At 51.7% G+C, this 24,046-nt stretch overlaps 1 protein-coding gene across 16 annotated transcripts in view; it reads right to left on the bottom strand.

Annotated features, from left to right (window-relative positions):
• The window catches only part of LOC100523747 (phospholipid-transporting ATPase IB), a 516,487-nt gene that overhangs the window by 430,217 nt on the left and 62,224 nt on the right, over positions 1 to 24,046 (bottom strand). For 10 of the 16 annotated variants that reach the window (XM_021065485.1, XM_021065478.1, XM_021065484.1 and 7 more), the window contains one exon: positions 9,830 to 9,974. In XM_021065485.1, the coding sequence (XP_020921144.1) occupies positions 9,830 to 9,930 (101 nt within the window). In that variant the 5' untranslated portion in view covers positions 9,931 to 9,974. Of the gene's footprint in view, positions 1 to 9,829; positions 9,975 to 10,355; positions 10,380 to 14,552; positions 14,921 to 20,953; positions 21,945 to 24,046 lie in introns of those variants that run through there. The other 6 variants (XM_021065487.1, XM_021065477.1, XM_021065476.1 and 3 more) reach the window with 6 other exon arrangements.

The raw sequence follows: 24,046 nt of genomic DNA, 5'->3' as shown, positions 1-24,046 counted from the left end.
GTTCACAGGTGGCTAACAGTCTAGTTACTATCTGGACCAAGTTCAAGGTTCTTGCTATGCTGCGGGAAAGAGTCTGCAGGGGCCTTGGGCGGTAGGGGAGTCGCGCTGAATTGAAGGTGGATGTAGGCCCGGCTCTGTTCTCTCACCAGCACCCAAAGCAGGTGCCTGGCACACCTGGCACACCTTGGCCCTGCCTCACGCTCTCAGGGCGGCAAGTCTGCAGGTGGAAGCGGCAGGCTATAAAACGCAGACCAATGCCCTACACCCAAGTTCACCTTGGGGCCCTGGAGCCTGTGCGTTTCCTCCCAGGCACTCAGGGAGTGACAGCGTCAGTGTCCAGAGAGGTGCATTTATGATGAATTTCTCTAATTCCAACTAAACTGACCCTCCCCAAAAGAACAAGGACAAATACCACACGGTATCACTTACATGTGGACTCTAAAACAGGACACGGGTGGGAGTTCCCACTGCAGTGCAGCAGGTTATGCACCTGGTGTTGCCGCAGCTGTGGCGCAGGTGGCAGCGGCAGCTAGGATTTGATCCCGGGCCCTGGAACTTCCATGTGCTGCAGATGTGACAAAAATAAAAACAAGTAGCTCAAGAATCAGGCAATGAAGCAAAACGCAAATCGAAAGTGATAAACTAAGGCCAAGAGGATAAGCAGGAGAATTGACCCTTCTAGGAAATACAAGTTCTTCCAAACTACTTTTCTGGTAGTTAGTTCTGATTTTGATAAAATCAGCCAAAAAAAAACATTCAAAAATGAAAAAAATTACCAGCAGGGAGTTTCCATCATAGCTCAGCGGTTAATGAACCCGACTAGCATCCATGAGGACGTGGGTTCCATCCCTGGCCTCGTTCAGTGGGTTAAGGAGCCGGTGTTGCTGTGGCTGTGGTGTAGGCTGGTGGCTACAGCTCTGATTCAACCCCTAGCCTGGGAACCTCCATAAACTGCAGGTGAAGCCCTAAAAAGACAAAAAAGAAAAAGGAAAAAAACTACCAGCCATATGGATTTCCAACCCTAATTCTTAACCGAGAATCTTGGTAAATACGTACTGGTTCTTGATGTCATAACTAATGACTGTAACACATAAGTGTAGATAATTAAGCAGACGTATGACAGGTTCACAGTCAAGACTTTTACTGAAGGGACAAGGGATCAAGTTCGGGGACCACTGATGCGGATGCAGACCTTATGTGACAGAGCTGGGCCCCTCTCTGCTGTCATCCGGACGCAGGCAGGTCTGAGAGCCGGACCCAGCCACCACTCCTCGGGGGCCTGTGGGGTGCGAACACCGAAGATACAGAGAATCATCCCCTCCGAACCGCCCAACCGCCCGCAACAACACCCCACCTCCCCGATCCCTCCCGTAGAGCATCCAATGGAAAACAGGTAGGGTGGCCAAAAGCCTGCTGCCGAAGTTTGGAAGAGCTGGCTTTCATGTGGAGAAAAGCACAGATCAGCATTTACATGATAAAACCTAACCTCCTGCCTTTCAGGAAGCGTCTCTGCACAACATCCACCCTGCATCCCTACAATGGTGGAACGGCTCCCTTTGTCCTCTCTAAGCACTGTCCCTCCTGAAAGGGGCGCTGACGGGCATTTCCGAGGTGGCTTTTGCTGTCTGTTGAGTGACTCAGCCAGAAGCAGCAGAATGAACCCTCAGATGCTCCTTTGTGGATAATCGCACGAGAGCTCACATGACTGAACTCTGACCGCAGAACTTTCTGCAGCCCACGTTGCCACTTTTTCCGCATCAACACAAACCGATCGGATGACGGCAGGCCAGCAAACTCCGGTGCCGCTGTCTGAGGGGTCCAGCCTTCCCATGTGACCAGCACAATCAATACTGGAAGACACGGGTCCAGTCTCCCCTGATCGCCACCCCTTCAAAACACATCTGTCTGCAGCAAGGACCCAACGCTTTCCAAAGCTTCCTTTCCAAAGCTTCCGACAGAAAGGGAAGAGCATTTAGGTCTCATTCTCCCAGATACTCCTGGTTTTTTTTAACATATTTTTATTGTGAAATGAGTTTATACTTGCAGAAGAGCTGCAAACTTTGTACAGAGTCCGCCACATACCTTCACCCAGTTCCCCTGCAACAGGACCCTATGGCCACAGCACAATGATCAAAACCAGTTAAATGACACTGACACAATACTACCCAATCACAGAGTTCAAAGCTCACCGGGACTTCCTGCGATGGGACCCATTTCTGTTCCAAGATCTGATTTGGAACCATAGTGCACTCCACTGTCACACCGACCCTAGCCTCCAGTTCTGGTTCACTTTTAACGTGTGTTTTTCACAAAGCCTGATGCTCCCTTTTTTTTTTTTTTTTTTTTTTTTTCCATCTTTTGCCTTTTCTAGGGCTGCTCCCGCAGCATATGGAGGTTCCCAGGCCAGGGGTCTAATCAGAGCCATAGCCACCGGCTTACACCACAGCCACCGCATCGAGGGATCCGAGCCACGTCTGCAAACTACACCACAGGTTGCAGCAACACCGGATCCTTAACCCACTGAGCAATGCCAGGGATCGAACCCACAACCTCATGGTTCCTAGTCGGATTTGTTAACCACTGCGCCATGGCTGGAACTCCTGATGCTCCCTTCTTTTTATCCCTAAGAATTGGAAGGGCTCAAGTTCACAGCAGACAGGAAGAGCTACACAGAACCTGGGAAACAGCAGAGGGAAAGTAAGCTACCGGCTAGAACTCAAACCCAGTGCCTTTATACCTGTTTTAACGGTGTTGTTTTGCTTTGGGTTTGGGTTTTGGCTGCGGTGACCACGCTGGATCCCCAACCCACTGTGCCACAAGGGAACTCCTCCACCTGTTTTTATAAATGAGAACGGCAGGGACCTTTCTTTGGTCAGATTCAAAGCATGCACCACATCCACCCATACAAGGATCGACTTGATAAAGAAACCACCATCCCCACTGGTTCTCCTAGACATTTGCTGTTTCCTTAGAAACATCACATACAAAACCGGCTCGAGGCTGACACGCTTTTCTGTTTCTAAAAATACTACGTTTCAAGAAAGCCCAAGCATTTCACAGTTACCTGAAACACACAGTGCCGAAGGCCCCCAATTTGAATGCTTTTACCTGCGGGATGCCTCAAAAGCCTGGCCGAGCAGTGCACATCTGATAAAGGTTCTTCTCCAAGCATCTCTGAGGGCATTCATTGCTCCTGGCATTTACAGGAGGTTTCTCAATATGCTGTGACACCGTTCATGCTCAGGAAATACAGGATGGGAGCGCCTGGTGTGGAGATGAACCGAGTATATGCCTCTCCACTTAAAAAAAAAAAGAATGAGAAGTTCGTGGTGGCCTAGCTGCTTAAGGATCCGGCATTGTCACTGCTTTGGCTTGGGTTCAGTCCCGGGACCCAGGACTTGTGCGTGCAGTGGCATGGACCAAAAAGAAGAAAAAAAAAGAGTGAATGGTAGCTGTGTGAAGAGATTATATGCTCGTCAGCTTGGCTGTAGTGTTTCACTATGTGTATCAAACCGTCACATTTTATGTCTTTGTATGCACAATTTCTATTGAAAATACAGATAAATAAAAACAGCATAAACAGAAGAAAATCTTGAGGCTGTTTGAAAGCAGATAAAGGGAATGCTTTCAACATGATCAACGACCTTTTTTTTCGCCACACCTATGGTATATGGAAATTCCCAGGCCAGGGATTGAACCCACGCCACAGCGGCAACCCCAGCTGCTGCAGAAACACCACCAGATCCTTAACCTGCTGCACCACAGTGGGAACTCCACAATCTACTGCTCTTGCTAAGGGTTTTTATACACCTTACCTTCGCCGGACGTGATAAAGCTCATTGTCCCACGTGAGAAATGGACATCTTAGTTTGTTTGGGGTCTTTTTGGCTGCGCCTGCAGTCTGCAGAAATTCCCGGGCCAGGGATCAAACCTCCACCACAGCAGCAACCCTAGCGACAGCAGTGACAATGCCAGATCCTCAACTGCTAGGCCAGCGGGAACTCCCTAAACCTTGGTTTTTAAAACAATGATCTGTACGCAAAAGGAAGTCAGGGTTGGTACCAGGATCTGGGTAATGTTTCCTTGTCCAACCGCAAGCACCTCAAGCGAGAGGACCAGACCCCACCCGAATTCTGTGGCTATGGACGTGTGGATAGAGCCCCTCGGCCTGGCAGCCCTGCACAATATCGGGTCCAGGACCAGGCAGACAGGCATCCTTCACGGCTCTTCATACACAAGCTGCTTCTGCGGATGGCTGTGTCGTCTTCACATCCTCAGACATCAGGATCCCAGCGAAATGTTACCAAACTCTGATGCCGTAAGACCCCCCATCCAGGGCTCAACTCCCTGTCCTACGAAGGCCAAGTTCTATTTTAAACCTCTTCTGGCAAAACCAACAAAATATTCCTACAAATTTTAAAACAATTTTAAGACAGGCCCCCCGGAAGAAATGCAGGGGCTTCACAAAGCTGGCGGTTACTGCTTTAGTGAAGATTTTTGCTATCCTGCCAGCGCCCACCTGAAATGAATGATGCATTCAAAACGGAGTATCTGTCAACAGTGTGAACTTGTCTGGAAGACTTCAAGGTTGGAGGAAACCGCTTGAGAGCCCTGCCACTCACCCTCTGAAATAGCAGGCTGATACTCAAAAAGACTACACAGGCCTGGTCCTGATTACATCAATATTGCCCATTCCTTCCATTAGTCAATCATTTCAAAATAATTTCTCGAAAAAGATTTGTGTGTCTTTTTGGGGCTGCACCCACGGCATATGGAGGTTCCCAGGTTTGGGGGCAAATGGCAGCTGTAGCTGCTGGCCTACACCAGGGCCACAGCAATGCCAGATGTGACCTGCACCTGTGACCTCCACCACAGCTCACGGCACCTCCGGATCCTTAACCCACTGAGCGAGGCCAGGGATCGAACCCACATCTTCATGGATACTGGCTGGGTTCTTAATCCGCTGAGCCACAAAGGGAAAAGATTTTTCTAACTTGAAAACGTTTTTAAAATTCAGATACACAAAATTAAATATTCACCATCAGTTTCCTCCTAGTAAGCAAGCCTTCTATAAGCATTTAATATTTAACGTAAAATGTTTAAAGGGAAATAATATTCATATGACATGTTCGGAATAGGAAAAATCTACAGAGATAGAGAGAAGCTTAGTGGTTGCTTTGGGCTAGAGGAGGAAGGGGTGGGGAGGTGACGGCTCAAGGGTACAGAGTTCCTTCTGGAAGTGATAAAATACTCTAGAATTATGATCGATGTACAACTCTGAATATATTAAAAGCCACTGAATTGTGTACTTCAGAGGGGCATATTATATGGTATGTGCATTTTATCTCCATACTGCTTTTTGGTTTTTGGCGTGGGGGGGGGGTTGTCTTTTTTTTTTTTTTTTTTTTTGTCTTTTTGCCATTTCTAGGGCCGCTCCCACAGCATATGGAGGTTCCCAGGCTAGGGGTCCAATCGGAGCTGTAGCCGCCAGCCTAAGCCAGAGCCACAGCAACTCGAGATCCGAGCCGCGTCTGTGACCTACACCCCAGCTCACGGCAACTCCGGATCATTAACCCACTGAGCGAGGCCAGGACTGAACCCGCAACCTCATGGTTCCTGGTCGGATTCGTTCACCACTGCGCCACGACGGGACCGCCTCCATAACGCTGTTTTAAAGGAGATGGGATGGTCCGTTTCAGAAAAGAGAATCCCCTCCGGTGGACGGAGACGCAGTGCTCCACGGGCACAGGTACGAGGCACTTGGCAGCAGCTCCTCTTTCCTAGGGGACGGAAGACGATGACTGTTTTCGCAGCGAAGGTCCCAGAAGCTCGGTGCCTCTCGGAAAAGACCACGTCCTACTGCTCCGTAATTTACGGTCATCCAAAGGCACCGGCTTCGGAAATGCAAAGCGTCGAGCTGCACGGCTTCAGATCAAACACGGGCGTTATTTTCAGTGTCGAGAACAAGGTTTAGAGAGACAGCCGCTTACACCGTCCAGGCCCTCCCAGAATTTCGCGCGACTGGAGTCACCGTGTCTGGCGTGCCCCGGGAGGTGCCAAGGCTCCAGGCCACCCTGGCAGTGGTCTCTGCACTCCTCCAAGCCAGAGCGGGCTGGGGTGGGGCATGTGAGTGAGCACGGTGCCTTTGGGGTGCGGGGAGGGCCGGGGTTACAGGGGCAACCAAGCCCAGCCGACAGCCCACCCCCACATCAGCACCAGGCGCGACTGTCCCACCTGCTCCCTTCTCAAAAGCCTCCAGGCAGAAGCAGAGCATCTGGGATACACACCGCAGCCCCAGCCTCCCAGAAAATGCATTCATATTTTCCCAAGAAAAACAAAATGAAGAAAAAGAAATCGGCTCCCTTCTAGGAAAATATCCCTCCGAGCAGCTCTATCAACTTTGAGCAAACATTCATGACCAAGGTAAAAAGATACCCACTCCTACTGGACAGCACAGGCAGCTAGAGCCAGTCTCTCGGGCTAGAACACGCTGGAAGGTACTGTGAGATAAGGGAACGCCTATCTATGTGTGCCTGTGACTGGGTCTCTATGCCGCACAGCAGAAAGGGACACAACAGTGTAAACCATCTACACTGCAATAAATTTGTTCTTTAAAAATCACCATTTTTATACAACTTGGTTTCCGTGACTGTAAAGCACTAAAACAACGGTGCTCAACATTGTGGAAAATCCTTAAACACTAATAGCAAGAGGCTTTAAACCCAATCCTTCAACGAACGACCAGTCACCTTACCATTAACTCCCAATACACAGGCGAGACACCGCACCAATTTTTTTTTCTTTTTTTGGCCACCCCCGAGGCACATGGAGTCCCAGGCCAGGGATCAGATCTAGGCTGCAGCTGTGGCAATGCTGGATCTTTAATGCACCGTGCCAGGCCAGGGAGCGAACCTGCGTCTAAGTGCTCCCAAGACGCCACCGATCCCGCTGCGCCACGGCAGGAACTCCCAAAGGCCCTTTTATGGAACAGCAGGCATCACATTTTCATTTCTTGGACCCTCTTCAGTGTGTCTGACACCTGTGCTCATGGTATAAACCACGAGCTCAGAAACAGTATGATCGTTAAGATTTCACACTTTTAACAGATTCAGTCATACGGTCATACAAGGCTTTAAATAGAGTAGTTTGCGTCTACCCACTTTTTTCCGAGCCAACCCACAGACACTTCCACTAACTCTTCCCCTACCCCGGGAAAGCACTAATGAAGCTGTGCAACAACCGGCAGCCACGGGAAATCGCTTCGATCATAAAAATAAGTCTTGGAGCTCCTGCTGTGGTGCAACGGGATCGAGAGCATCTGGGGAGCCTGGGCCGAGGGTCTGATCCCCAGCCGGGCACAGCGGGTTAAGGCTCTGGAGCTGCCGCAGCTGCGGCTCGATCCGATCCCTGGCCTGAGAACTCCACCTGCCGCAGGGCAGCCAAAATAAATACGTCTCAAAAGTCAGAGAGTCGACTACAGGTTGTGAAGAACAGGTTGTGAAGCCACATTAACGAGGCTTTTACAAGTTTTCACCTTCCATGGAAACCAGGGAATTTTGACAAAAAACACAGACCCCTACGTTAGTCTCCCAGCTTTAAGTAGGCACAAACGGACGCTGAAATTACAGAAATAGGAAGTGGAGTTCCCGTCATGGTGCAGAGGAAACAAATCTGACTAGCATCCGTGAGGACACAGGTTCAATCCCTGGCCTCACTCGGTGGGTTAAGGATCCTGCACTGCTGTGGCTGCGGTGAAGGCCGGCGGTGACAGCTCCACTTGGACTCCTAGCCTGAGAACCTCCATATGCCATGGATACGGCCCTAAAAAGATTTAAAAAAAAAAAAAAAAAAAAAAAAGAACTAAGCAAAAATACTACTTTCAAAATATCTTAAAGTTTAAAAAGAAAAGTAACTCTTCCTTTCCATAGCCTCATACGGTATCGCATACTTTTTAAAAACAATCTTTTTAAAACTAAGTCAATAGAAACACGTGAGACAGTGTGAGGAAAGGGACTGAGCTGCTCAGTGCAGGACTCCAGGCGGTTTAAGGGAATTTCACAGAGCTGTGTACCAACACCCCAAAATGAAACCCCACACACGCTGCAGTTGCCCCCATTCCCCAACCTCCTCCCCAGACCTAGGAACCACTAATCTATCTTATGTCTCAATAGATTTGCCTCTTCTGGATATTTCATATAAATGCAACTATATGTGAGGCCCGCTACGGGCTTCTTCTTCTGAGCGTAATGTTTTCAATTAACTCACGTTGTAAGAGTTCACTCCTTTTTGTGGCCAAATAATATTCCACTGTATGGGGGCATCACACTCTCTTTATCCCTTTGTCATGTGACAGAACCTGGGATTGTTGCCACTTTGGGCTATTGTGATAAAGCTGCTATGAACATTTGTACCAGCTTTTGTGTGCACATGCGGCTTCATGTCTCTTGGGCATATATACCTTGGCACAGAATTGCTGGGTCACGTGTAACTTCACATTTAACCTTTTAAGAGACTGCAGACTGCTTTCCCAAGTAGCCGCACTGTTTCCCATTCCCACCAGTGATGTATGAGGCCCCCATGTTGCGATGTCCTCACCAGCACGTGTTACTGTCTTTTTGAGAAGAACTACCTTAGTGTGTGAAGCGCTAACTCCTGTGCGTGAGGCCCCGTATCTTAAACCAAGCCCACCCATCCTTGAACGTGGCCTTGGCCATTCTTCTAAGCTGCACTGTTAAGTCTAAAAGAGGTCCCAACGGTTATTCTTAAAACCCGAGACAAAGCCAAGATCATCGATCATTCTCCTAAAAAAGGAAGGGTCACCTTTGCAGAGTACACGCGCCACTGCTGGATCCCAAATCTCGCCAAGCCACAATAATGTCCAAGAGCCAGGCCTTTCTAAACAAAGATGTCAGACTACAGAGCCTGTACAAGTGCTAAGGCTGCAGGGGACGCTTGGCATATAACAAAGCTCTTCTGGAACTTTCTGGAAGGAGCCCAGGGCTGGAATTCAGCTTTGTCAATAATCTGTGTGTAACCTGGCCCATCATTTACCCTCTCTCCACCTGAGCTTGGGGTTCTGAGCCACTCACAGGGCTACCAATTCCCCCCACGCCCCAGAGAAAGTTGTCCAAGTCTGGAAGTTAAATGAAATTTACAAACAGGCTAACTCCTGTGCCTCAAAGATTGAACTTTGCAGGGCAGAAAGAACTGGAGGTGGTTCATGTTCCAGCTCTGCCATTTAGTAGCTAAGTGGCCGCTGGTACTTTTAACATCTTTCTGTGTCAGTTACCTCATCTGAAGGTAAGACTGCCTTCTTCAAGAGGTCATTGGCTTTATAAAACTCACATAGCTTAATAAGCACCCATACAGAAGCTGGCAAAAAGCAGACGCTTAAATGTTAGTGTGTGTCTGTCTGTCTTCCCACTAACTCTGGGCAAAGTTTCCTAGCAAATAAAGCCCTCATAACCAACGTCCCGGGCACGGAGAGCTGAGTGCTTCTATTAGAAAGCACTTCCTCTTACACTAAGACAGACTGCTCAGGAGAGCTCTCCAAGGCTTAAAACAGGACTGGGGAATTCGTCGGAGGGTGCGCAGGGATGGAGAGAGAAGAGACAAAAGACTGAAAACATCCCTGGACTCAGAGACAGCCTGAGCACAGAACCAACGCAAAGGGAGACAAAACGCCAAGACTGCAAACGCCAGTGTAGACAGCCAGGGTTGAGGGGGCGGGGCGGGGAAGGGGCTGGAGGAAAAACCAACCGGAGGAAGCCGAGTCCCATCCCAGCCGTGAATTAACTGCTTCCTGCCTCTCTTGGTCGCCGTCTCCTACCTGATCTGGTTGTCTCGGAATTTGTTGAGATGCGGTTGGTTGAGGTAAATGGTGCGGGTTGGTGCATCCAGCTGGTCTCCCACAGACGTGGCCCGGGACATCTCATCATCTGCCTTCTTATAGCCGGAAGAAGGGCGAACAGGTCCTGCAGAGAAGAGGGGCAGGCAGAAAGCAAAACACAAAGAAGTCACACCAGGCAGTGGCAGCGCGGCAGCAGCAGCAGCACTGGCGGGCGGGACCAGCTGGAAAGGATGCTGTGGGCGACGCAGCGCCTCTGGACCTCAGCGGCCCCTGGGGACGCGCGCAGCGTGCCCGGCCCCGCCCCGCCCCGCCCGCGCTGGTACCCGGCGCAGCGAAGCCTCTGGGGGGTGGGAGCCTCCGCCCCGCCCCGCCCCGCCCCCACCCAGCTCGCCTGGCCTCGGCGCGGACCTCAGGCCCGGTGGGGATGGTCAGGGGCGCCCTGCCGAAGGCAGGACACCACATGGCCCGCGGGGATGCAGGGAGCAGAGGCCGGAGCCTCCCCTACCCCGGGCAAGCTCGCCTTCCAGGCCCAGGGGCTGCGTTCTGGAGCTCGGCTTTCTCCGCTCCTTTGTGCTTAGAAGCCGAGATGACAGCAAAGGGGTGTGCCTTGCATTCGCTGCAGCTAGCACACCTCCGGGCTCCAAGATGAGGCGCCCAAACCTCAGCGCTGGGGGCTGGATTCCCCATTATCTTAAGCAGAGCAGCTGTTTTTCTCCCCAGATGCACCTGGCAACCAGAGCCGTGTCCATCGCAGCTCACGGATGCTCGCGAGCCTCCAGCCTGTGTTCTCATTACTGCTTCTGTGGTTAAGATCCAAGCAGGTCTATCTCCTTAAGATGTGATTTCAGCCCTAGGGCCGAGCCTCTCTTGGGCTAAAGCTCCCCCTTAACCTTCTATTGAGAAGTGCTTGACCAGGGAAACGAGGACATACGTGTTCCTGAAACCACTGCCCACACCTCCAACGACAAGGCAGGACCCCTCACTGGTCAGGACGACCCCCTCCCCAAAACTGACCTTCAGGAAGGGGCGCCTGAAGTCCAGACTCATGGAAAAAATAAGCTAACGGAGCCTTCTTCCCCTTTCCCCGCAGGCATCTGCCTAATTCCTGCAGCACTTTGCACCTATAAAGCAGGTGTGGTCTATTACTTAGGAAATGGACACCTTATTTCAGTCAACAGCGACTTCAGAACTGCAAAGAACATACACCAACACAGAGCAAGTTTTGACTCTGTGTGTGTGTCATTTTTTACAAATGGTTAGAATCTTCTCATAACCTCCACCTAAGGGGACAACCCCAGCGGAAAGTCTGCTGCTGAGCGCCGAGGCGCTATCATGAGACCCGCTCACTGCCACATCCCTCCTCACCGCCAGTGGAAGGGCTCAAACAGGACCCCATCCTCCCCTCCAGCGTCCCCCCATCACCCTGCCCCCGCCGGTCCCTCGGCTGTGCCTCCGCTCATCCACAAGGGGCAGCAGAGAGCAGCAGGGACTTCAAGACTGAGCTCAGCAGGACTTCAGAGGGGTCTGGTTTCAAAGCATTTGCTGATTTAAGGCAGACGGAAGATTTCTGAAACCAGCCTATGTGAAAGGGCCGTTTGCTCTCTGCCCACTCATCCCACTTTGTCCTCCTCCACATCCTTTACCATCATTAGCTGACATTAAATATGTATGGTCTGTCTTCCCAAGGCCAAGAGCAGAAGCTTTAGGACAGCAGAGATGTTTTCTTCAGTGCAGTGACCTCAGCGCCCAGAACGGTGCCTGGTACATTACGGCCACTCGTATCTGCTGGCTGAATACGTCATTTTTACTTAGGTCTTGTAAAGGGTGGCTTTGAATTCTCCAAGCGGAGATGCAGAGGTTTGCACCGAGGGCTCGGACCGCGGGCAGCAACGTTCACTTCCAGGTGGAGTTCACTCACTGGCTCTCAGCTCTGTGCCTCGTCATCCTCGAGGGAGCTCTCAAAATTAACTCGTTCCTGGACCAGACGTTCACAGATTCTGACCCTCTTGTCCTGTTTGCTTGTTTTGCTTTTTAGAGGCACCCACAGCATATGGAGGTTCCCAGGCTCGGGGTTGAATTGAAGCTGCGGCTGCCAGCCTGCGCCAGAGCCACAGCCACACAGGATCCGAGCCACATCTGCAACCTACACCACAGCTCACGGCAACACCAGACCCCAACCCACTGAGCGAGGCCAGGGATCCAACCTGCATCCTCATGGATACTAGCTGGGTTCTTAACCCACTGAGCCACAATGGGAACTCCCTGACCCTTTTGTTTTCAAAGCTTAAGTGAGACGAACGGGCAGCCACAGCTGAGACTCCCCAGTGAGAAGGTGTCAAAAACATAAAACAAAAGCTCTGGCTTCTTGCTCTCAAAACACTGGCCAGTATAACCACAGTAACCAGTGCACCGCAGCATTGGTGACCAAGCGACTGAAAGTGGGCTTGAAGGTGCTCATGGGGTCAGAGGCCAGCAACCTTTTTGTTCTGGGTCAGGTTTACGGCAGGAAGGGACATTGTGGGTAAAGGCAAGAAACACTCGGGTCAAGGCCACTAGACAAAATGCACAGGGGGCCAAGTGAAAACAAGGAACACCAGCCCTGGGGGTCCAAACTGGAACTGAAGAGAAAGGAAGCTCACAGAAAAAGATAGTCTGCGGCCAGACTGTGGATGATTGAAATGCTATAGGGGAAGACGAGCCACAGAAGGTTTCTTTTTTTTTTTTTTTTTTTTTTTTTTTTTGTCTTTTTTTGCTATTTCTTTGGGCCGCTCCCGCAGCATATGGAGGTTCCCAGGCTAGGGGTCGAATCGGAGCTGTAGCCACCGGCCTATGCCAGAACCACGGCAACGCAGGATCCGAGTCGCGTCTGTAACCTACACCACAGCTCACGGCAACGCCGGATCGTCAACCCACTGAGCAAGGGCAGGGACCGAACCCGCAACCTCATGGTTCCTAGTCGGGTTCGTTAACCACTGCGCCACGACGGGAACTCCCAGAAGGTTTCTAAGCAGGAGAGACGTGCACCTGGCAGTGACTTACAAGCTCGAGCAGGAAGAGGGGAGGTTTGGAGATAAGGAGCGAAGAAACTACCCCCCCCCCATCTGGAAGCAAGATGATAAAAGCATAATTAAAAATGGGGGCAGGGGGAGTTCCCGTTGTGGCGCAGTGGTTAACAAATCCGACTAGGAACCATGAGGATGCAGGTTCGATCCCTGGCCTTGCTCAGTGGGTTAAGGATGCAGCATTGCCGTGAGCTGTGGTGTAGGTCACAGACGTGGCTGGGATCTGGCATTGCTGTGGCTCTGGTGCAGGCCGGCGGCTACAGCTCTGATTGGACCGCCAGCCTGGGAACCTCCACATACCATGGGTGCAGCCCTAAAAAAGCCAAAAAAAAAAAAAAATGGGGAAGGATGGACCCGAGAAACATCTCAACAGAAAAGTCTGCCTGACTTCTTTTGGACACGATGTGTGGCTCAGAAAAAAGCAGCCACACTGGACGACGGGAATTTGAAAGGGAGAAGACCAGGACCCCCCAGAAAGCATCACTGATGGAAGCAAGCATGGAGACAATAGTTTTCTAAACAAGAATCGAAATGTTGTATAATAAATATTGGGGTGAACCACTGTGAACAAAATTAGCGATCAGAGAATCAAGCGAAATTTTTCCCAAGTATCCATCGCCCACCGGGCCAGCTCGTCTTTCCTTAATCACAGGGCAGATCTGGACCAGTGTCTTAAGTGGAGGCCCTCACCCCACCCCAAAGCCTCAAATGCCTTTCTTCTGCTGCAGCGGCCGCCTCTAGACCCAATCCTGCTTTGGAAGAAAACGGTGATACTTTCAAAGGAACACGGTGTGTCTTGGATGCTCTGCCTTAAGCCACGTCCCAGCCTCCTTGGAGCGAAGCCGGGTACGACAACGGCGCCACACGCAGACTCGTGAGATGAACCCTGACTTAATGCGCTTTGAAAATATCACCCCACCCCATCACAACGTATGCTTACAACTCCTGCCCCTTACACGAGGCTTCCGGAAACATCTACTCGAAGACACTAAAGTGAAAGGACAGAACCGATGCAGGAGCAGGAAAACGGACAAGCACATCAAATGCAGCCCAGACGGCTGCCAGCCACGGCCACGGCCACGGGACGGGGGCTTTGTCTGGGTCACAGCCCTACACACCCCTTCCCCCACCCCGGGCATCCTGAGTAACGCCCAGCACACAGGAGGCGGCCCGTAAGCATGAGTCGCATGGACACACAAGGGCTAGTGCAGTGAGGAGGCCCAGCCAGCCCGAGCCAAGGGCTTCGCCCTGGTCTGGTAACCTCCCCTCCAACCCCTTCCCGGACAGGGAGCCCCACCAGGCAGGTGAGGACCGTGCAGTCCCCTTCATCCCTCCTCCTGGGGAGGGTTACGTGGCCCCACTTAGGGCCACTAAGGGTTCCAGGAGACCGTGACAGGGGAGCCGGGACGAGGATTCATTTTTCTGTTCATCCCTCTGTGTCATGTTGATTGAGAGACAGCTGAGGAAGACAGGCGGCTGGAAGGGCCATTTGCCCGCCCTGTCACCTTCAAAGCAGGTTTCCTGTCTCACAGAGGAAATGCTTGGAAGAGAAATCCACGGTCTTCCTGAGTCAGAAACCTACTAAAGCGACAAGCCCTTCGGCAGCCCCTCTGCAACCTGCTCGGATGAAGGCATCAGACCTCAGATGCTGTCGTCAAGATTCTGGCTGGTCTCAGGCCTGGCTTCCTGGGGGGAACTCTGGCCCCTTGGAATTTCTGTCGGTCATGGGGGGCCCTCCTGGCCACACCTGAGCGGATGCCAATGAGGTGCCTCGGAGTGGGCCCTGGATAGTTTTAGAAGAGGAGCGGACCTGCCAGGAAGAAAACCTGTGATTAGAGGGTTGGGGTTTGAGCCAGGTGCCAGCGGCCTGACCTCGCGACTAGGAGCGGGGGCGGGGAGCCACAAGGACTGAGACTCAAAATCGACCGTGAAACTGCAGCTGTGGTAACACCCTGAGCTCAAGGATGCAGAGGAAGGCAGGCCTTTCACAGGAAGGCAGAGCAGGTGTCCGCAAACACAGGTCGCCCTGGCAGGCAGGCACGCTGCTTAGGTAGAAAGTTCCAGAGTCCAATCACGTGGCCAAGGACTCACATCGGTGACGTCCAACACTGACAAAACCACGACACCAAAGCTCAGAGGACACGTCCTGAGGACACGGAGCTTCCCACGAAGACCCTCCCCAAACTCACGCTGTCTCTCCACCGTTCCCGATTTGAACCTATTCTGATAAACCTGTAATCCAGGGGACAGCACGCTTTCCCTGAGGGCTCTGGGTGATTCTCATTAGTGCAATAGAGGGGGGAAAGGGAACCCTGAATTTGCAGCCAGTTGCCAAAATGCAGGGGGCCTGGGAACCCTGGACCTCGCAGCCAGTGTCTACACTGGGGACAGATTTACAGAGACTTGTGTCCTTAATCCACAGAGTTTGGCCAACACTGGGCAGTCCCTACCAGAATTGCTCTGCAGACGGGACCCGGGAACTCCAGGATGACAGAGTCGAGAGGAAAACCTTATTAACAGTCACAGATGTCTTATTAGGTCAAATCAAAGATGAGGTTAGAAGCCAGATGTGATGATGCAGCAACCCATTCCTAGCCATATATGCAGACACAAGTATCATTCAAAAGGATACACGCACCCCTACATTCAGGGCAGCGCTGTTCACAATAGGCAGGATACAGAAGCAACCTAAATGTCCATCGACAGAGGAATGGATAAAGACGATGGGGTACATACATGCAATGGAATATTACATGGCCATAAAAAAGGATGACATAACGCCATTTCACAGCAACATGAAAACAACCAGAGATTCTCATACTAAGTGAAGTCGGAAAGAGAAGAACATACCACATGATATCACTTACATGTGGAATCTAAAATATGGCACAAATGAACCTATCTACAAAACAGAAACAGACTCACAGACACAGAGAACTGCCTTGTGGTTGCCTGGAGGGCGGGGAAGGAGTGCGAGCGATGGACGGAGCTTTAGGATGAGCAGATCTAAGCTTTTATGTATCAAGTGGATAAACAACAAGGTCCTAGGGAGCAAAAGTCAATATCCTGTAATAAACCATAATGGAAAAAGAGAAAAAAAGCATGAAGCCAGATCTGCAGAAACTTGAACCCAATTCCCCTTCCCCCCCGGAACCAGCCGCCCCAATGCGCTCAGGCCCCGAGGCTTGGTTTCTTCCTCCACAAAACCGAAATCGATTACACAGATCAAGCGTTGGCACACTGGTTCTGCAAAGGGTCAGGCAGGAGGAAATATTTTAGGCTCTGGACCACACATGGCCTCAGTCCTTTTTTTGTTTTTCCAAACACAAAAGCCTTTATGATGTAAGAACCCTTCCAGCTGCGGCCCCCAACCCCACCCCGCCCCCAACCCCGAGGCCGTATTTTGCTGACTTGTCATCTAAACCAAGGCCTTTCTCAGCGAAGCTGATGAAAGTGCCAACTCCCACGTCAAGGCAAAAGGAGGCTACATTTCTTCTGCAGCAACAGGACATGACCGTCTTCAGGTCTGGGAAGCGTCAAGTTTAGGTGAAGGAAGCTACACTGACTTTTCCAGTGGATGTTGGAAAACAAAAGACAGGAAGAACTCCAGGCGATATGGGTGAAGGCTTCCTGAGCATCCTGCCAAACGGGCTGGGGAGAATCGCAGGTGTGGTATTTAAGCGGAGAATAAATGAGTGCCTCCCTGCTAAAGAACTGTTTGATTTATATGCAGAGGACACAGCATTCCTGGCAAACAGAGGCGTTCGAGCTTTCCTTCTATGAATTAAAAGCTGGTCATGTTGGAGTTCCTGCGGTGGCTCAGCAGGTTAAGAACCCAACAAGTATTCATGAGGATGCGGGTTCGATCCCTGGCCTTGCTCAGTGGGTGAAGGATCCTGTGTGGCTGTGGTGTAGGCCGGCAGCTACAGCTCCGATTAGACCCCTAGCTTGGGAACCTCCATATGCTGCGGGTGTGGCCCTCAAAAGACAAAAATAAGTAAATAAATATTAATGAATTAAGGTTGCTGCTGCTGTTTTCCTAATTTTTCATGCACTTGGAAAGTGTGTAAAGGTGCTTTCTTTGCCTCCAGGAAAACAGTGCAATTAGCACAGATTTGCGGCCAGAGGTATGCACGTGCGTGTGCACACACACACACTGCCCTTCCCCAAGAGTCTCAAGTTCAACTCTGGTCTCCCCCAGGTTTTACAAAGATGTTTCTCAGTCCTTCAGAACACAGACCCAGAGCGATCCATCGGCCCAGGAAGCGTTATGTTTCTTGTCAAATAAACACAATGGAAACGCCGGACAAATGCAAACTGTGCTTCTTCTCACCGTGGCAGACACACTCTGGAGGCCTCCGCTAGACCCCACTTTGCACAAACCACATCTCTCCCCACCCAGCATCTGAGATCCATTTCCACCCACGAATTGGCAAGAAATACCCACCCCGGGCAACAGGCACCGACAGGCCAGGATCTCTCATCACTGCACATGGTTACCAGCTTGTCTTTCCCCACGAAAAAAGACAGGCCACCGGCCATGCGCTGTGTGTGATTTCAAATATTTGGGGGCTAACTCATCCAAAGCCACAGGCCACCTTCTAGACGGAAGGCATGCCGCCAGGTCAGGGCGAGGGAAAAGGTACCAAGTTTAAGGCAGAAACTCCCACTTCAGTTGAGGCCACAGAAACAGGAGAGAACAAAAAAAGCCAGGACTTCAGAGGACAGAGGTGATGGCCAGTCCACACAGGCCAACAGCCAGGGCAATTTTGTTGGGACAGAGTTTGAACTCTGCCTCTGAGAACAGCTACGATTCGGTTGTGCAGAGCAGGCACAAAGCCTTCCAGGAACAGCACCGCACGAGCAGACACAAGCCAGTGACGCTCTGTTCACAACCTTGCCAGCTCCAGCCCGGGCACGAAAGTCAAACCCCTAACTGCCTGGAGCCTGGCGTCCAGGAAGTACAGCCATACGCACTGGACTCTGGTCCTTGACAACCATCTCATTCTTGAGATATGTTAACATTTACCATGGAAATGAAATGAAGACACACGTGCTTCTAAGGGCTGGCCTGGCGGAGGCTTAAAATAGAAGCCCAGTGCATGTGCAGCAGCCACCCCCCCTCTCTCTCGTTGGGATGGCCATTCTCCATCCCTCGGGGTGAGATGGGAGGCAGATGGGCCCCGGGGCTGAGCTGTTAGGCTGAGTAAATGGGCCTTGCTTCTCTGTGACACGGCAAGGAGAAAGTTCATGGCAGGAGCTGAGCTCCGCTGGAGTCAAAAGATAAGAGGACCACAGCAGTTACTCTTGGGGTCAAGGACACCTCCCCACTTACACATGCGCACGAAGACTCCCAGGAGTCGAACGCCAGGGTTCCCCAGGCCATAACAAGTCCTGTGGGCCGAGCCACGACCCTCTGCTCTGGACGCTGCCTTGGCCTAAAGATGCGCACGCCTATCAGGGAGGGCGCGGTGTCCATTCAGGTGGGAGAACGAAAACCAAGACAGCTGGCCAAAGGAGAACCAACATCGGCAGAACTGTCCTATCTAAGTGATTTAAATCACCTCTCCGGCCAGGCCTCATTCAGGAAGACGCCTGCACTCTTTTGGGTGCGTGTTTACCGTCCCGCTTCTGCCTTAAAGAAAGCAAGGACTTCTCTGGGTGTGCCCGCACACTGCGCCGTGCTTCTAGCAATACACCGTGCACCTGATTTTATCACCTTTGCCTGCTTGAAACGTTCTTGCTTTCAACAGTGGGCAAGAGTCAGGGCCATTCTGCTTTTAGCCTCTAATTGCTCGCGGGGCGAGGATTCCCGGTTTTCACTCAGGCTGCCCAGGTTCCATTCCTGAGCGGAAAATTAAGATCTTGCTTCAAGCCATCACTCACTGCTCCCTCTCTCTCTCTCTCTCTGAAATCACGAGGACCTCGAAGCTGGGCTCAAATTAGGGACACAGACTTTGAAATCCTATCATCGATTCGACAGGCATGAACGCAGTCGCCCAAGAGTAAACCCCAGGAGAGAGCTGCTCCTGTTCAAGGGTGCGAGGCGGCGTCTAAGTTCTTGGCCACACACACAAGACCTCAGCCAAAGGCACCTGGGGTCACGGCACGTGATCGCTCAGCCACGCACCTCGCCAGTGTTCCTGGTGACACATCTCTCCCTTGTTCTTGACGCTCCCTGACAGCAGCCTTCTGCCCCCTCCTCACAGGTCAGCTCTGTCCCCCCACCCCCACCCCCGGGAACCTACTGTTCCCTCCACCTGGAATTCTATTCCCTAGACGTGACTTGGTAACTCGGTCCCATCACTCAAGCCTGTGCTTAAATATCCCCTCTACACAGGCTGCCCTGCCTGGTTATCCCCTAACCCCAGGCTACCCTTCGCTTCACTTTCAAGTTCATGTGGGCATGTCCTCTGCCTCCCAACATCAGCTCTACACCCACAGGGTGGGGCCACACTCATCCTAATCCCCCCCGTGGCCCCCGGGCGTGGGACACAGAAGGTGCTCAATAAATGAGTTCATCCAAAGGACACGGACACAAAACCTCGCGTCCTGTCTTAAGTGGACAGAGAAAAAATGCTGCAGATTGAATTTACAGAGTTACAAATTGGACCCTAAGCTACCGCCCAAAAGAGAATTGAAAAAAAAGAAAAAAAAAAAAAAAAGGACTCGGTTTATTTTGAAACTCAGTCCAATTTAAAAATGTTTAGGAGTTCCCATCAAGGTGCAGCGGAAAGGACTCCGACTAGGAACCACAAGGTTGTGGGTTCGATCCCAGGCCTCGCTCAGTGGGTTGAGGATCCGGCGTTGCCGTGAGCTGTGGCGTGGGTTGAGGACGTGGCTCAGATCTGGCGTTGCTGTGGCTGTGAAGTAGGACAGCAGCAACAGCTCCACATAGACCCCTTAGCCTGGGAACCTCCATATGCCATGGGTGCAGCCCTGAAAGGACAAAAAGACAAAAATGTTTAAAGGTCATGTAAGCGGCATGAAGCCTCTCTTGAGTAAGGATGCTCTGGCTCCCAGAATTTCACCCTCTTCCTCCCCTTTGGGTGGTGCTGGGGGGATGGAGGGCAGGGACGGGGTGTGGAGAAGAGCTTGACATCCTTGGGCACAGACGCCGCCAGCCTCCTCTCATCTGCAGAGCCGTATCCCCGGTGCCCTTGCTGGCATCTGTGGCTACAGCCTGTGACAAGAGATATCCATGTCCCCAGATGGCTCCCCTTCACCTGGGCTCCCTCTGCCAAAACCACGGCATCCGCGGCCTCTGCATCGAGTCCGCCCGCATCAGCCGGCCGTCTGCAGCCCTGCAGGACCTGCTCCGGGGGAACCCAGGCACTTGCGCCATCAGCTCCCAGGCCACCCCGACAGTACAGTGCTGCACTTCCAGAAAAGGAAGCCCATTACCCCTCAGTGTTATCTTACGTGTCCCACACACCTCCGCTCTGACGGGAAAGCTCCCCCCAGACAGAAAAATTAGCATGTTCCTTGTCAGACTCGCTTCCTCTCTCCCCAGCCTCTCCTTCCTACCCTCCAAAGATCAAACAGAGAGGCAGGCTTTTGACTGGACGGCCCTGACAGCATCCTTCTGGATTCCAAACAACCCTTTAAAAACCCTCTTCTTCAATGTAGGAGATGCTGAGTCGAGCCCCCCAGCGTCTGCTGTAACCAGGATAAAAGGAAGAGGAAAAAAATGGATGTACAAACTCTCCTCACAGACAAAAGCCCAGCTGGCCCATCGCTGCTCTTTCCGAAAGGCCCGCGATGCAGACACCTGGATGCCCCTTCCAGAGAGAGAAGGGGTGGCTCTGAGCGCCTGGAAGTCAAAAGCCACACGCAAGAGAAAGGCAGGTGCAGGTCAGCCACCACCCGATTCACAAGGACACCAGCCCTTTAGGGTCCTCGGACCTGGGTGACAAGCCAACAGGACGCGTGACATCCAGCACCAATCTTAACAGGACCCGCAAAACTGCGTGCAGATGTGAACAAGCCACCACGGTGGCCAACCCTTCCGCCTTCATTCCCGACTCCGCCCAAAACACACTTTTCCGGCTCGATGGCTCCTCCCGACTCCCTCGTCGATGTGACATTTGGCGCATCACGGTTCTTCTCAGACAGAGACGCGAGAAAGTTGCCAGTGTGGAAAAACCGTTAACGAGGCAGCGTGATGCCATGGAGACGCGGATGCAGGCACTCAGATCTCTGGCCCCTCTGCCAACCCTGTGTCCCCCGATCAGCTGACTTCGGTCACGAGGCCATAAATCCATCACGACCAAAGGCAGAACTTCGTGGAGTCTTGTCTAAGTACTTTATCTGTATTAACCCTCATAACCCCCGTACCAGTCACAGAACCACCACGCTCAGCCTGGAGATGGTAAAAACGTGGCCGAGAGAATCTCTATAGGTTATGCCATGTAATTCCATTTCTGTTAAGTTTCTTGAAATGACAAAATGACAGAGCACCTGCTACTAGTTGCCAAGGACAAAGGAGACGGTGAGGAGGGAGAGAAGTGAGGCCACAGAGCAGAGGCATGAGGGTCCTTCAGCCCATGAACATGTTCAAAATCACCGCTGCATCTCTGTCCACATCCTGGTTCTATCAGACCATTGTTTTGGAAAAATCATCGGCGGAAACCGGATCAAGAGTACGGGGGATTTTTCTGCATCGTTCCTTTCCAGTGCACTGCAATTATCTCAAAGTTTCATGTACTGTTAAAAAAAGAAAAATGGGGCAAACTGTAACCAAGCAACTAGTTCAATGTCTCCAAGTTGAATTTTTGTATTTGTTACTATGGGAGTCCTTTACACAACCCACATTATAAATCGTGTGAGGGAGGAGTTTCAAGGCAAGGCGTTTCCTAAAAGAGACAAGCATTTTGAGGAACTCCATCTTTTATCCTTTTTAAGATGTGGCTTATTCTTTTCCCCTTTAAAGTATACTCCCAGAGTCTATACACTAAAAAAGAGAAACTCCCAGGTGGGCGAGGGACCGGGTGCTGCCACCAGAGACGCCGCGCCCCAGTCCCCACACATCATAGAGACCCGGAGGCAGGAGCCTGCAGAAGAAACCCGCCTGCCGGTCAGCAAGCAAAAGCTTCATCAGACAGGAGGCCACTCGGTCACCTGAGCTCAGAATGTCCTGGGGCACAGCGCTCAAGGCCAAAGCCCCCCCTGCCCTCGGAGAGCTTGGGGTCTGGTGGGGAGACAGATCAGCTCAGGGACTAACACAGCCTGGGATGTGAATTTTTCCTTAACTTGGACTTTGGTCCTCTCGGAATGGTCTCCGCCTGCCAAAAACTCCCCCTTTCAGGGCGGCTTCAGGCTCACTGCTCCGAGGAGGCTTCCCTCATCTCAAGTCCCCATGGGTTGGGCGATGCCCCTTTCCATGGGCCGCAGGCCCTGGGGACAGCCAGCCAGGCAGGAAATCATTCCAGGATGCATCCCGCCGGAGCTCCACAACCCACGGGACCCCGCGCGGTGGCCCAGCCTCTGCGTTCCCGCCGTAACTGTTCTAGTGACCCTGTTACCTGCCATTCCGATTTCCCGCTGGAAAAGCGCCGCCGGTACCTTAGTGATCTGACTATTCAGCGCCAGTGGGAGGGGACAGAGTCTCCCAGAGGGACCAGCGCCCGCAGCCCAGCTATTAAGGTGGGGGCGGGATGCCAGGGGGGGGACTGAAGCCACTTGCAAAGCCAGCACGAGCTTCACCTGAGGTAAGGGTGGGCAGGGACCCCCACAGAGTCACCAGCAGACTCGCCAGCTGGGTGGGGATCACGTGACCTCCGGGCCCACCCGCTCTCTCGGGGCGGGGGACCAGGCCCCTCCACACCAGACGCCAAACACCAGACAGAGGGAGCCTCCTGGTTTGCCCACTACTCCACCCTGGCTCCGAAGACGATTGCCAAGCGGAGAGAATGAAAAAGCTGTTTTTACCAACCAGGTGGAAGAGGCAAAACGACCCAGTGGGGAAAACACCCAAAACTACACAGGTATCACATTTTCAGACGCTGAAACAGAGCTGCGGATCCGGGTAGCCTGGGCACAGAGGAAGGATCTCTGGTTACCGGTTAGACAGGAGGGGACACCGCAGGGGTGGCAGCCATACCAAAAGCAGATCTACGGAATTAATGAACAGAGCCTGGCCCCCGACCGGAGAGCAGGGAGCAGAGAGAGGAGGCCTGGCACTTTCTGGGACTCTTCACCGATGAATTGTTCATTATTTTTTAGAATGATTTTGATTTTATTCATTAGAACAGGTTTACAGTGCTCGGTCAGTTTTCTACCGGACAGCAAGGTGGCCCAGGTACACACACAGGTATACATTCTTTTTTCTCACATGATCAGGCTCCATCCTAAGATACACAGACGGGCATTTATTTTAATGACTGGTTCCCCGCTTGGGTGAAAGGGTTTTCATATCGATGAGCAAGAAATCAAAGTGGAAAGTTAGGACAACCAAAGAGAAAGGGAGTCTGTATGGCACAAAACCCTGAGGAATCCCAGATTCCCTGAGGGTGAAGGGTGTTGAGGCCCCAACAGGAAACATTACATCCTGCTCCCGGGCAAGAGGTCCTTCTACCAAGGACACGACCTACCAACGGACAGAGAGCGTTCACAGTAGCCAGGCAGGGAAGCAACCTCCATGTCCATCCATGGAGGAATGGATAAAGAAGATGTGGCCCATATACACAATGGAATACTACTCAGCCATAAAAAAGAACAAAATAATGCCAACTGCAGCAACATGGATGCAACCAAAGATTCTCACTAAGTGAAGTAAGAAAGAGAAAGACAGGAGTTCCCGTTGTGACTCAGCGATAACAAACTGGATTCGGATTCGTATCCATGAGGATATGGGTTCAATCCCCGGCCTTGCTTAGGTTAAGGATCTGGTGCTACCATGAGCTGTAGTATAGGTCACAGGCAGCTCAGATCCAGCATTCCTGTGGCTGTGATGTAGGCCGGCAGCTGCAGCTCTGATTCAATTCCTCATCTGGGAATTTCCATAAGCCACAACCAAGACAAAAATAAATAAATAAAATTCTAATTAAAAAAAAAAAGACAAAGACAAATAACATATGATATCACTTACATGTGGAATCTAAAATACAGCACAGATGGGAGTTCCCATCACGGC

This window comes from Sus scrofa, chromosome 11 (genome assembly GCF_000003025.6).
Source record: "Sus scrofa isolate TJ Tabasco breed Duroc chromosome 11, Sscrofa11.1, whole genome shotgun sequence".
In the NCBI taxonomy this organism is placed as follows: domain Eukaryota; kingdom Metazoa; phylum Chordata; class Mammalia; order Artiodactyla; family Suidae; genus Sus; species Sus scrofa.
The sequence above is the reverse complement of the archived record's forward strand: the minus strand, read 5'-3'. Positions and strand labels throughout refer to the sequence as shown.